General features: G+C 40.6%; 2 protein-coding genes across 3 annotated transcripts; one reads left to right on the forward strand and one right to left on the reverse strand.

Moving 5' to 3' along the window:
* Positions 1–150: 150 nt before the first annotated feature.
* slc25a40 (solute carrier family 25 member 40) lies at positions 151–6,037 on the reverse strand. The gene is made up of 10 exons (XM_071205874.1): positions 5,109–6,037; positions 4,128–4,229; positions 3,750–3,809; positions 3,548–3,654; positions 3,348–3,415; positions 3,116–3,240; positions 2,218–2,501; positions 2,032–2,113; positions 1,110–1,190; positions 151–1,014 (listed from the first exon to the last, which is right to left on the reverse strand). The coding sequence occupies exons 1-10, from the start codon at positions 5,734–5,736 to the stop codon at positions 881–883; spliced, it is 1,671 nt and encodes a 556-aa protein (XP_071061975.1). The 5' UTR covers positions 5,737–6,037; the 3' UTR covers positions 151–880.
* Positions 6,038–7,134: 1,097 nt separating this feature from the next.
* dbf4 (DBF4-CDC7 kinase regulatory subunit) lies at positions 7,135–12,831 on the forward strand. Of its 2 annotated transcripts, none has more exons than XM_034102446.2 (13): positions 7,135–7,244; positions 7,715–7,842; positions 8,175–8,344; positions 8,931–9,131; positions 9,255–9,305; positions 9,377–9,446; positions 9,535–9,611; positions 9,745–9,790; positions 9,900–9,945; positions 10,040–10,165; positions 10,632–10,734; positions 11,195–11,310; positions 11,439–12,831. In XM_034102446.2, coding segments are annotated over exons 1-13 (1,914 nt in total). In that variant the 5' UTR covers positions 7,135–7,242; the 3' UTR covers positions 12,217–12,831. The 2 variants fall into 2 exon arrangements, with proteins under 2 accessions (XP_033958337.1, XP_033958338.1); XM_034102447.2 differs by lacking the exon at positions 7,135–7,244 and adding an exon at positions 7,339–7,544.
* Positions 12,832–14,209: the final 1,378 nt, after the last annotated feature.

Below are 14,209 nucleotides of genomic sequence, written 5' to 3' on the forward strand. Positions count from 1 at the left end.
ACTTTGCAACAGATATTTCCGAGAATGAGAAATGAGTGAACCATCAGAACATTTCTATTTGTTTTGTTAGTGACTAACCGTATACTTCAACACTGAAATATGATTTTGCCTTTAGCTCGTTCCAGCAGTCATTTGCACAGACATGCAGCAGATGTTTTATTAGATTTATTTGCCTTTTCATTCTTCATTTTGAATAAACTGCTCTTACTCAAACAGTGAGATTGATAATGAGTGAGGTGAACACGTTGCATAAAGTCAATGAATGAGAAATTCTAAAGAATATCACGTACGTATATTCAACACTTTAGACGTAACATTTTTAGAAAGTTTACATGATTCACAGTCCTCTTTCACAGTCTCTTCAAACTGAAAACAAACTCGCAGCTTCAAAATGGTACGATTTTGGCTTTCGTGTTTGTCTCTGTCTCACACGTATTCACAGGTCACAGGGAATTGGAGAAGAAGTGCAAGAACATGGAGATCTGTTCTCGGGGACAGGGGAGGCTACACTGACTGAGCGTGACACAGTGGAGATTAATCTTACATCACCAATAAATGACTTCAGGCACAGTGCACTCAATCTTTAAAAAAAATACAGATTAACAACACTGGGGTGCCATCTGCTGGCAGTTCAATTAATCAAAAAGCATTTGATTTGAACACTGATGAAAACATCACTTCTTTTCATTACTACACACAGGATCTATCGCATCAAATCCTAGAATACATTATAAATACTAATTCAAATAATTTAATATAAATCTTCTTACTCCGAAAGGGTAAAGTAGTTCATAATTTTGTTCATTTACATTTATACTCCCCCCCCCCCCCACTCTAGCAGTAGTTCTGGTTGGTTTGCAGAGAAATGACGGGGAATATATCAAGCGTTCGTGTCCTGCAGTGGCCTGAGTGTCCTCTCCTCGTTGTGTTTGCGGAAAAAGGTTTTTCCGAACTCATAACTGCTGATCATGATGGCGCAGGCTGGAGCCACTTTGATCAACCTCGGGATGAAACCTGGCAGAGAGACAACAGATCAGAGGAGCGATTAGATGCCATGTGGTTAGACGTATCTGTAATCATTCACAAAACATCACAGAAGAAGTATCTACCTGCAAACAGTCCACTAAACCCGCCCTGCGCCACAATCCTGCTCATCACGCTGAAGGTGGAGGAGGAGACCTGACATGACACTGAAGAGACAAAGATAACATCACCATCAAATGACACATTTAACTTAAATATAAGACGGACCACAAAGGATTTTATTTCAGTAAAATAAAACGGCCTTTTTTGTCTACCCCCATAGTCAGATAAACTGAAGGTTTCTCACTCCTAGTAACCTTGTGTATGAAAAAACGATTTATTCCACAAGGCCAGTCCTTTGTGCTGGCATACATCAGGCTCCTAACTAAAGCTTGACCCCCACAAAGGAAATGTAAGACCTGCACAGGAACGATGCAATTTCACAGTTTCAATACTGAGCCTGAAACCTATCTGCAGCACAAAGAGTCCTCAGATAGGCTTTTATATCCGTTGGGGTTTGATGTGATACTTACTTTTGACTTTGAACTACTCGTATATTTATTTAAATGTGTAAATTGATTGGGACTGAGGCTTTTTAATCAACAGATTGCGCATATGCCCACTCACTACCTCACACAGAGATCCAGTGCCGCTAAGGGCAAGCCTCCCATTGTTTGCTTTATCTTCATTCAAACACCACATTTTTATTCTTAAAATAAGATTATATTCTGCGCTCTTACCTATATCTCTCCTTTGTTTCATCCTAATGGCTGTTGACTTGTTTTCCAGGGTCTTAATAAAGTTTTATCTTGTATTTCGTTTACTGAGAATGTATATATTTAAAGGAATTCAAGACAATGATAGGATGCACAATCTTTTCATGTGAGTTAAGACAAATGCAGAAGTACCACCCGGTAAACCTATTCCTTGTTGGGAATCCACTGACATACAACATTTTCAAACTTTAGTAACATTTAATTATTATAAAAAGAATAATGCCATAATTACAATTCTTTGCTTGTAGCTCTCCCAGCTCCAGCTGCCTTCTCGTTTTGACGACATCAAAGGGTAAAGTCACAATGGACGCAATCTAAGAGAAATGTACAAATGATTAGATTATGGTTTACTTATATTAGATGACAGTTTATTATATTTGGTTTCTTTTTCTACAGGTTGAAAAACAGATGCACTTACAGAGCCAGACATCGCTCCTGATACAAAGGTGATGGTAAGGGTGGGTTCTCTGGTGTGAGAGCGCTCACACAGCCAGCTCTTGCCCTTCTCGTAGTTGTACCAGTACATGGCTGAGAAGGGCACGTCTCGCAGGAGTGTGGGTCCCAAGCCTCTCCACAGAGACAGCCAGCCCTCTGACTGCACTGCAGAGCGGATGCAGTCAGTCAGCTCCCTGTACGACTGTTTCTGCGACTGCAGCTGCGTACGGATCAGCTCCAGAGGGCTGATCACTGTCGCTGAACCCACTGACACACACATAGGAAACAGGGAAGAGAAGATCAAAACACATCTTCTCAAAATCATACTGTTGCAGAGAAAAATGATTGAAATGCACTAGGTGAAAATTATGTTTCACCGTGGTGGAGCATTTTGTATTTGAAAAGAGTAGTGCATGTCAAGAAAATTGTATTCAACCTCATAAACTGCCCTTTTTAAAACCTGAGCCATTATTAAAAAGTCAGGGTCTAAATTAAAATCTAGAGTAACACAATCTGTTACTTAAACTACTAGCATAATTTAAATACGGCAATAAGGTTACTATTCTGGAAGGGACTTCAGTAGATAATAGATGTGTTCCATTCTGTAAACACTAATTAAATGTAGATAATAATACATGTTATTTATATAGTGCTTTTTCTGGTGGTCAAAGCGCTTTACAAGCAAGTAAAGAAGAAAAGTAACAACAAAGTAAAAAGTGCAAATCTAGGTGGAATAGGGGCGAGGGGCTAGTGGATTAGGAGTTGAAGGCAAGAGTGAAAAGGTGAGTTTTGAGGGATGATCAGCAGTAATTGATGATGAAGCTCTAAATAGTCCTGTTCTGTTCGGTCCTGTTCTCTTGATGTGACAGCAGTTAGCTCACCTCTAGCGACCGCTCCTGCCAGGAGAGGAGCCTCCTGAGAGTGGTCTCCCATCCTGACCCGCAGCGCTGAACACAGCTGGTCGTAGCACGTGAAGTAGATCACGGTAGCTGGGACTGCCATAACACTGAAGAAAACATATATATCCACATATTATACTCAAGTGTTCCAAGCAGGTGGTTTGCCACTAATTGGTACAACTTAAAAAAAGAGAACACAAGACTTCACACTCACAGGGTTGGAGGTAGACCGCTCCATAAGGCCTTTGTTCCTTCTTGGCGCACTATTTTGACGAAGGCATCCTGCAGAGATGTACAGTGTGGAGTCAGTGAAAGAAGACAAACAAGCTATGGTACATGTCAAAGTAAGGCTACTAATGTTTTACTGGGGTAAAAAGTGAATGGTGACATGCATGGGCTATCTGAAATGTTTACCAGTGTGCCATTGAAGTGACTGGGGGCTTTGTACCAGGCCTTAGTGTTTCCATTATCACACACGCATATGTGGTCCATAAGTCCATTGCAGTAAACAAAGCATTTCCCTGAAAGGTATTAACACAAGACAAACTTGTGTAATCTTTGAACCAGTACTATATTAAGCATAACACCAGAGCAACAAAGTAGATATTCATTATACCTTTGGGGAAGGGATTTTTCTGAGCTTGCAGTCTGATCTTCACGACATCCAAAGGAGTAACTGAAAAAAGAAAGAAATTAACATGATCCTCCATGAATGAAATTAGGCACATATGTTTTCTATGGATCCTACCACCACCTTTTGTGGACAAGAGTATTTAAACAACAGGATTTAACAAGTAAAACACTCAAAAATGATAATAACTACTTGTTTTGAATGTAGGAAATGTACTAGTAATGCTGTCTTCAATACTGCAGTGCTAATTTTACTTAAGTATAGATATAACTATTCCATCACTCAGATAAATTGTGCATTACACGAGATGAAGCAAGCAAAGCCTCAACCTAGTTATTTGACATAAAAAGTGTAGTATCTCACCAAACAGAGATGTGATGATGGCTCCGGAGCAGGACGCCACCATCTGCTGAAGAGGGGTAATGCCATTACTGGCTGCAGGACTTTGACGACTCATACTGTCTTCTTTAGAAACAACACAAAGACACAGTTTGACATTAGACGTATTTTAATATGTACATAGGCTTTCATTTATACCTTTCGAAATGAATTAATGAGCAGCTACAGAAAGGTCAGCGTTAGTCAGGTGTAGTGGGGATTTTTTTACTGGGTGGACGGGACGGGGCTGACACTATGGACGCGCTCGTGAACTGTCAATGGGGGGGGGGGGGGGGGGGGGGTACACCTCTGGACCTCTGTGTCGCCTGTCAGCGCAACTTACAAGATGCCGGTTACACAATATAATAATAAAGGGCGGTCTTGGCTGTCAGCGAACCGATCCTGCCTTTCTGCGCGACTGTCACTCAAATGCGGGACAAATAATAAAAATGCGGGACACCTGGTCACCCACACACACACACACACACACACACACACACACACACACACACACACACACACACACACACACACACACACACACACACACACACACACACACACACACACACACACACACACACACACACACACACACACACACACACACACACACACACACACACACACACACACACACACACACACACACACACAGCTGACGCTTTTATCCAAAGCGACTTACAATAAGTGCGTTCGACCAACAAAATACAAACTTGAAGAAAACAGAATCATATAAGTACATCAGGTTTCATAGAGCAAAAACATTTCAAGTGCTACTCAACTGGCTTTAGATAAGCCAGCCCTTTATTAGTATACAAGTGCTTTGTTAATAGTTCTATCGCTCGAAGTGGAGTCGAAAGAGATGAGTTTTCAGTCCGCGCCGGAAGGTGTGTAAGCTATCTGCTGTCCTGATGTCAATGGGGAGCTCATTCCACCATTTTGGAGCCAGGATAGCAAACCCACGTGTTTTTGCTGATGGGAACTTGGGTCCCCTTCGCAGCGATGGTGCAGCGAGCCGTTTGGTTGATGCAGAGCGGAGTGCACGTACTGGGGTGTACGGTTTAACCATGTCCTGGATGTAGGAAGGGCCAGATCCATTCGCAGCATGGTAAGCAAGTACCAGTGTCTTGAAGTGAATTCTAGCAGTTATCGGAAGCCAGTGAAGGGAGCGGAGGAGCGGCGTGGTGTGGGAGAATTTAGGAAGGTTGAAGACCAGGCGAGCAGCTGCATTCTGGATGAGCTGTAGAGGTCGGATGGCACATGCAGGTAGACCAGCCAGGAGGGAGTTGCAGTAGTCTAGGCGTGAGATGACGAGAGCATGGACCAGAACCTGCGTCGCTTTCTGGGTCAGCTGGGGGCGTATCTTCCTGATGTTGTAAAGCGTGTATCTGCAGCAGCGGGTTGTAGCAGCGATGTTTGCAGTGAAGGACAGGTTGTTATCTAGGATCACACCCAGATTCCTTGCAGTCTGAGTCGGGGAAACAACAGAGGTGTCAATGTTGATTGTTAGGTCAAGAGTGGGACAATCTTTTCCCGGAAGGAAAAGCAGTTCAGTCTTGTCAAGGTTGAGCTTGAGGTGATGATCAGACATCCAATGAGAGATGTCAGCTAGACAAGCAGAGATGCATGCGACGACCTGGGTCTCTGAGCGGGGAAAGGACAGAATTAATTGGGTGTCGTCAGCGTAGCAGTGGTATGAAAAACCATGCGGGCTAATGACTGATCCGAGTGAGTTTGTGTACAAAAAGAAGAGGAGGGGACCAAGAACAGAGCCCTGAGGGACCCCTGTAGTTAATTGACAAGGGTCGGACTCGGACCCTCTCCAAGTAACCCTGTAGGTGCGGTCTTTGAGGTATGAGGTGAGGAGGGAAAGTGCAGAGCCTGAAACTCCAAGTTCTTGGAGAGTGCGAAGGAGGATCTGATGGTTCACCGTGTCGAATGCAGCAGACAGGTCCAACAGGATGATGACAGAGGAGAGGGAGGCTGCTTTAGCAGTGTGCAGTTCCTCAGTGACAGCAAGGAGGGCAGTTTCTGTGGAGTGACCTGCCTTGAAACCAGACTGGTGCGGATCCAGAAGGTTGTTCTGATGGAGATAGCAGGAGAGTTGTCTAAAGACAAAGACAAAGACAAAGACAAAGACACACACACACACACACACACACACACACACACACACACACACACACACACACACACACACACACACACACACACACACACACACACACACACACACACACACACACACACTTCAAATCAAGTTGCATAAATGCTTGAGCTACGTTTTATTATAATTACTGTGAAATCTGCCTATTATGTTTTCGTCATTATTACAACAAATACACACTTGCAACTGATAACACTGGCAATGATTTTATATGTATTAGACTATTAAAAAAAAAAAATCATGATTCAAATAAGTGGGGGTACGGTACGGCGTACCCCCGCGTCCAACGCCCACTACACCACTCACTGTACGATATTACAAAACCATGCATGTGTCGTACGTAACATTACATGAAAGCAGCTCCCTAGATAACCAGAGTTAGCTAATCCATGTAGCTCACTTGTTAACTTTACCTGCTACAGCATCTCTACGTTAACGAAGCCTCCCATGTACAGACACACTACTCTCAGGCTATAAAAGAAAAAATAATAACTTAAACACGTGTGTGAGTTCAGGAGCTCTAATCTTAGCTAGCTGTTGAGTTTACACAGAAAACATTGCATGATGACATTTCCTACGCAATAGGCATTTCAGCAGAGCACATTCTTGAACTTTGCGTAATTACAGTAGTTACATTTGATGCAATAATGTATGTTCAGGTAATTACATATTCAGTGTATAAGATGTATTCGCAAATGAAACAAATGTTGCTATAGATTTTTAAGGTATATATTATTTTTTTTAGTAATGTGGAAACATCACATTCAAACAGAAAGGATGCATTTACTTATTTCCGCCGTTGCCAGGTTTGACGAGTTTCCAAAAGAAACACAACTACTGAGTTTCTCGAAAGTATGGAAATTATGTTTCTTAAAGACAAGCAGATTATATTCAAGAATACTATCTGATTTAAATGTAATAGAAGAACATATGTGAGTATTAAACTGAGAAATGTGTGATTCTGTGGTTACGTGACCGGAAACTGTCAGACATGGCAACACATACTTCCTCTACTTACGTTATGATTTAAAGCGGGAAAGAGATGTTTTGTAAACCGGTGATCTCAAAAGTTGACTGCAGCTGTATAAACAGTTGGTAAAGCTCCTGACAATGGATACCCTGCCTTAAACAAACAACGCTAACACAGGCGTTGTGTGTGAAATAATGTAACGTAAATTGAGCAGCTAACCGACGGAGCTGTCTTTCCGCCGGGGAAACGTTATCGTTACACGGTAATCCTGAATTAAAAAATTAACGTTATCGTCAGTTAGTTTAGCGTACATTTCAATAGGAAGGGACCAAGGACGTGAGGTTAGCCTTAGTGTGCTCATACTTTATATTCAGTCTGCCTTACTGTTTATGTTCTTCTTATGTTCTAAACAATGTCTTTGTTTACACACAGGGACAAACATGGATTTTCTGGGGAATGTTTACTAAAGACAGGAGGGCAACAACAACTTTTGTTCTCAATGAGAGAGAACAACATGAAGCCGAAACACACTCACAGGCATCCAGAACCCAACTGGCAAGGTAATGTTTATTATTGTTATAACATGATTAATGTTATTATTATTTATATTCTTGTATTATTATTATTCCAACCCACAATATGTTTATTAAAATGTTAACACCATGAAACAGCCTTTAATATTTATATAATACACTCTTAGTGGTGGAGGAAGTATTCTGATGTCAATGTGAAAGCTAGTGGTCAAATACATAGTTAATATGTAGTTAAATACAAATAACCACATTTTCCTCTGAGATGAAGTTTAGTAGAAGTATATAATAGTTCTCATCTGAGATCTACAAGGGACCTGTCTGTGTCCCTCTCATCTGTGAGTTTTCTGATTGCCTTTCAGGGAAAGGAACCGGTAAAGCCTGTGAAAAGGCCACGCTGAGCCAAGCGAAGCCAACATGTGTGTGCTCTCCTGCTCGAGTCAAACCTTTTGCTGGGAAAGTGTTTTACCTGGACCTGCCTTCAAACAGAAAAGCAGAGAAATTGGAGGGTGACATCAAAGACCTGGGAGGGGTGAGACTAAACACATTTTTCAAATGATTTTATATTGGCTGTCAATTCTTCTGCGCTACATCACATAATGCTAGATTTCCTCCTCTCGGCTCAGCGGACTTTATCAGGCTTCATCTGATCAATAAAGGCTTGTCTTATCTTAATTCTGATACTATTAATGATGATTGAAAAAACACACTAGGGCTTGGTGTTGCTTGACAATCGTCAATATTATTAGCAACACAATGCCTGAGTTTTGGTTTTAATATTTGAGTAAATACAAATTATTTATTTTTTCATTTAAAAGACAAACTATTTAACTGTTGGCTGAATATAGACAGCAGAGCTAATAACATTGTAAGTTAAATCAGGAAATATTTGATTAAGATAATAAATGTTACGTTTTGGACATTCAATACCAGTTTGGCCAGTATTCGATGAACTGCACTGTGGACACGTTGTGGTTATTATCAAAACAATTATTGAGGTTTGGGCACAAACCCTTTCAGTCACCATAAGCATAGTCGGTGCGTTGCATTTGTTAAAGAAGGTGGTATAAATGTCTTAAGGCTTTCCTCAACAACTTTTTCTCTCGTTTTTCACTCAGACTGTTGAGAAGTTCTTCAGCAAAGAAATTAGGTATCTGGTGTCCAACAAGAGGGAGGCTAGATATGTGCACTGCCTCAGGAAGGACTCTCCGGTCCCCAGCCCGGGGTCCGGCCCCAGCTCCCCTCAGCCGGCACCACAGCAGCAGCAGCAGCAGCCTGGGGACAACATGAAGGGAAAGTCTCAGGGCCAAACGGATTCTGTGAGTTCACCTTTGTTGTTCAACCATATCAACTACAGTGCAGATTTGTTGCCTATGTCACTTCTTACCGTGACAATTTATTTCTAGATAATTTTTTCATATTCTTTTCTTTTTGTCTTGCAGTTTATTCCCAGTCGAGGGAAGTCTTTGGTGGAGAGAGTGGTGAAAGAGCAGGTTTGTCAAGTCAACACTAGCGAGTTAGTGAAGAACTGTTTTCGGTGCTAATACACTTTGTTTGTTTTTAGGAGAGGGTGAAAATGAACAAGATCCTGTCAAATGCTCTGGAGTGGGGTGTGAAAATTGTCTATATAGATGGTATGTTGTCTTAAATAAGGGTAGATGTAATCTGTAATGTATTTATAATTCTGAAAATAAGTAATTATGTTTTTTTTCTGCCACGCAGCTATAGTTGCATATATTCAGAAGAAGCAAAAGAATTGCAGCAGGCATTGTCCGGCTACCACTCCTGCCAAGACAAGTGTGAGTGTACAGGTTACAATTCTTCAATGCATCCTTTTTTGAAATTGAATAACATTTTGGGATTGTTATTTTAAATGAAAAGTTTGGATTTAACCTTGTAGAATAATTATAGCTTTTTCTGCAAATGTTATAGGGCAAAGCTGGCTCAGCAGCAAAGCAAGGCTTTCAGAAATGCAAAGGTACATTGAATTGGCTCATTTCCCCGTCCTCTTTAATGTTGTCCATTGTTTTAATTGCTTTGTAAATGCATGCTTGAATTTACTTTGACTATCAACATGTCTGTTCCAGCGGGGCGGATCAGTAAACCCTTCGTCAAGGTCGAGGATTCAAGCAGGTAAAGAGCCAGTTTATAAAAAGATGCTTGTTTGCCTCTCCTTTCTGAGGGTTGTTTACATCTGACTATAACATATTTATTTTGACCTCCTCAGGCATTACCGTCCTATCAGCCTCACTATGCCGAACATGCCGGTGTTCAACCTGAAGACTCTTCCTCCCTGTAGTCCCTTCTTTGTCCACGACAAGGTGAATCCTGGGATTAAACAGCAGGGACACAGGTAGGTGTTTCCTCTCTGCTGATCTCAACACAGTGTGTCAAGCTGTCACATGACTACATTTAAAACAACATTTTAACCACTGAAACTAGCAAATTCCACCAAAAATTACCCTTAAGGATCTTATTTTAACTAACTAACTTACTTTTTAACTCGGCTCCTTCTGTATTTTTCAGTTGTCTATACTATTTACAGCAGTGTTAATACAAATAACTGATGTTCTGGTAGGGATGCCTGTTCTCAAATACTTGTGTTGTTGTGCAGGTTTGGATTCATATTGTGTGGTGAAGCCAAACTATAAATTTTGATGAAATATAACTCATCACACTTGTAAAAGAAGTTGCACAGAAGTTTTAGTTGGCACTGCTGGAGCCACTCTTCAAGCCCGAATGACATTTGATCAAAATGCAGCGATCCAAACTGTTTTTTTTCTGATGTTTGGTTTTATTTGTGCAACCTCTGGGAACAGAGGTGTGAAAGCCTCGGCCAGCGAGGAGCGAACAAACGTCCGAAAGAAGAAGCGAGGCGGCTACTGCGAGTGCTGCCTGATCAAATATGAGAACGTCTCAATGGTAAGTTATTTTGGTAAAAAACTTTCAATGCAATACAATTGGAATACATGAATGCAGGGCTATTCAATTGGCGGCCCGCGGGCCAAATCTGGCCCCGGGTGATATTTACTGGCCCTTTGAGTATAATGTTTTTACAATATGATGTAAAAAAATATTAACAAATGGAGGAGGCTCTTATACTTTTGAATTACGTTAACATGTAATATAACTGTATATTGACTATTAGTATTTGGCCCTGTTTTAATTACACTGACAAAGATGGTACATTTGTCTCCAAACTGTCTGTTTTTTTTTTAATTTAAAGGAATAATAAGGGAAACTGCATTTTCTCTATAATGTTATTCTCTCTAGGCATTTGTGAATTGATTGTTCATGCAATGGAGGAAATGGTGTATGTAGTACCCTCCAAAGACAGCTGTAATGTTGGGTTATTAAACTGGCTGATTTCCTTTTTGTTAAGCATCTAAAGAGTGAACGTCACAAGGATTTCTCCAAGAGTGATGAGTACCTGGTGGTGGACCAACTGGTGTCAACCCTGCACTGCAACTTCCTCCACATCAAATCTCAGGTTGAACGGTAATATGACCAAACTTCCACCTATATAATATATGTTCACAAGATTATAAAAACTCAATGTGTTTTTGATAGACCTTTTGTCTTTCTATTCACTCTACTCATGGAAACTTGTCTTTGATTCCTTTCAGACTGAAGTGCAGTGTTTCCTCTGTTCTCTTTGTTCCCGAACCCTGTGGGAAAACTGCTCTGAGACACAAGACGGATCTGGATCCCACAGAGATTATTAAAGAAGAGCAGCATCAGACTGCTGATGGCCACATGGGATCTTACTCTGGACACACTTTAAAAATCAGTTCAGTTACTGATTCTGCTCCTCTCAATCACATGGAGGGGGAGAGGAGGAACAATCACTCAAACTCGGACAGATCAAAGCACAAATCTCTTGCACGTAAACGGCCGTGCCGACAGAACTCTTTGACTTCTCGCACCCAAAAAGCAGAGCAGACTCTGAATGATCAGCAGAATATGGAAACAGCGCCCTCTGGGGGTGAATTTCTTCCCTCTATTCGCTCCAGAGAAACTCAGGACAACAAGGAGCACCAAACAATATCTCCAGGCACGAACAGCTCTCCCTCTCACCTCCATGATGTGAACACTCATCAGCTAGAGGAGTCTGATGAGAAACAGGACTCCTCGGTGTGTGAGGCTGCTCAGGAAGGAAACGTTCTGCCCGACCAAAAGACTGGAAACAACCTCTCGGAAAGGGAAGAAGTGAGCCTTCCTTCAGCAAGCCTCTGTCCTGTCCGGAAAATACAGAGGAGGGTGAGAGTTTATAAATGCAAAAGACGGAAAATGAGCACACACGATGAAAGTGTGAAGCCGAGTGACATCCCCAACAACTCCCTGCTGAGACTTTTTCAGTCGAGTGATGACATGGAAGTAGAATTTCTGGGGTTTGAGGACTAGGGAGAAAGGAATCGAAGGGATGAACTGGACTATTACTGCCTTTTTAAAATACTTGAAGGATACCATATTCATATATATATGTTCATATACACTATAATCTCTCCACAGGAATCTCAGTAGGCAGATTGATCTCATTTTGTTTTATATCAGATGTAAGGCAGATGTGGATGTGCTGTGTTTTTCTAAAACTGAAATGTGGTTAGCAGCATTCAAGGACATTCTATTCACTTTAAAAGGACATGTTGCACCTTTTTCTTGTGCTGTTTTTAAACCAGATTTTGAATTTCAAATTCTAAACTGAACACAATGAACAGTCTCAGTAGACTCGAAGTTAAAGTGATACAAACTGAAATATTGTCTTTATAGTAATATTTGTCAAAACATTTTGTTAAATTACCAAAATAATATGTTGATATCCAGTCGCAACCCTTTTCAAACGATCCTCATCAAACATCTTGTCAAATTTTAGAAGGAAAAAAAAATTGTTAGAAGAAAAAAAATAATAGCAAATTGCTTTAACCTGAATTTAAACTCTTAATCTACTTTGTGAAGAAAAATAGGGTGGTGTAATAATATGCTCATCCATTGTTCTACATTGAAATATCCACTAATTGCCCACATGGTCTAATTTGGTTAAATCATAAAACATTATCATTTGTTCACATACTTGACAGTATGTCAATATATTTAATTTTAGAAATGCATGGCAAATTTGGGCCTAAACATTAGTCCAGTCATTTATACATATAGTTTCAAGTAGATACATTCTCTAGATGCTATGAAATGAAATGCCACCTGAAGACGTTACTGCTCTGAAGAACAGGAAAAAGGCCCTGACACTTTAAAGTCCCATGGAAACAGAGGCCTTACGTTAGAAAGGAAAAGTGATTTGTGTAAAAAAGAGTGTATGTAATAAACTATTGGTGAATAATTTATTTCCATATTTTACAGACCCTACTTGCAGTTGTGTCCCATAAATATTTTTCATAAAAATGTAGCATTTTGTGAAAGAAGCAGCTTAAATTAAAAATAATTTCCCCAATAACCTGAACAAAGGCAGTCTTGAATCTTCTTAAATATGCCGAACTGATCGTATATGTATTTGAAATGCATATAATGGTTGCATATATATTTGAATGTGAATGTCTCGTAGGTTGGATGTGTGGTACTTGACATTATATATGACATTTTAGGATTATTCCTAAGTGCACTTTTCATGACTCGCCTTGTGCTTTTCTGATGCATTAGCTGGACCAGCCTCTCTCTGCCCTGCAGTTAGTGCATTAGCATAGAGCCCTGTTCTCCCTTATGGCTCTCTAATGCTCTGGGTCAGATGGTAGTCTCTGCCACTGACATTAAGAAAGACCTGAGCAGCAATGTTCGGAGGCGTACAGTAAGTACAGCTGCAAATAAAAGCACGAAATTTGTTTCTCATACATATTCAGAACTACTGAAAATGCTTTTATGGTCATACAACATGTCACACATAACCTATTAACATGCTCATTAGGTTCATCCATGAACAGTTATATTTTTCAGGGTTAACGGGGCTTGAGTTTATACGCATAAACTGTTTTTATTATACGGTGGCTGTTCTTAATCCATATTAACATTAACTTTTGCCAAATTCCTCAGACTTAATGTGACATTGTGACATACTCTAGCTCTTTGCCCAGCCACACCAGCTGTGAGTAAACAATCCTCATGTGTCATGGTTCCGGGCATAATCAGAATTAATGAACGCTGTTGTAGGTCTTGTTTTAAAGTGACACAATATTTTGTTGATGCTCCCATGTGTCAACAGTTGGAATGTTTTGTAGAATGAAGGAATGAGAAGCCTTCCTAAATAGCTTTTCATAAACATGTTGTTTGGCCCAACTGGAACATATTAATCCACAAAAACAAAATTGCCACACAAACACACATGTTCTTGTTATTCATAGATGGCACATGATAGAGTGACTCATGACAACAACAGGCAGGTTGGGGCAGG

Source organism: Pseudochaenichthys georgianus, chromosome 16 (genome assembly GCF_902827115.2).
Source record: "Pseudochaenichthys georgianus chromosome 16, fPseGeo1.2, whole genome shotgun sequence".
NCBI lineage: Eukaryota > Metazoa > Chordata > Actinopteri > Perciformes > Channichthyidae > Pseudochaenichthys > Pseudochaenichthys georgianus.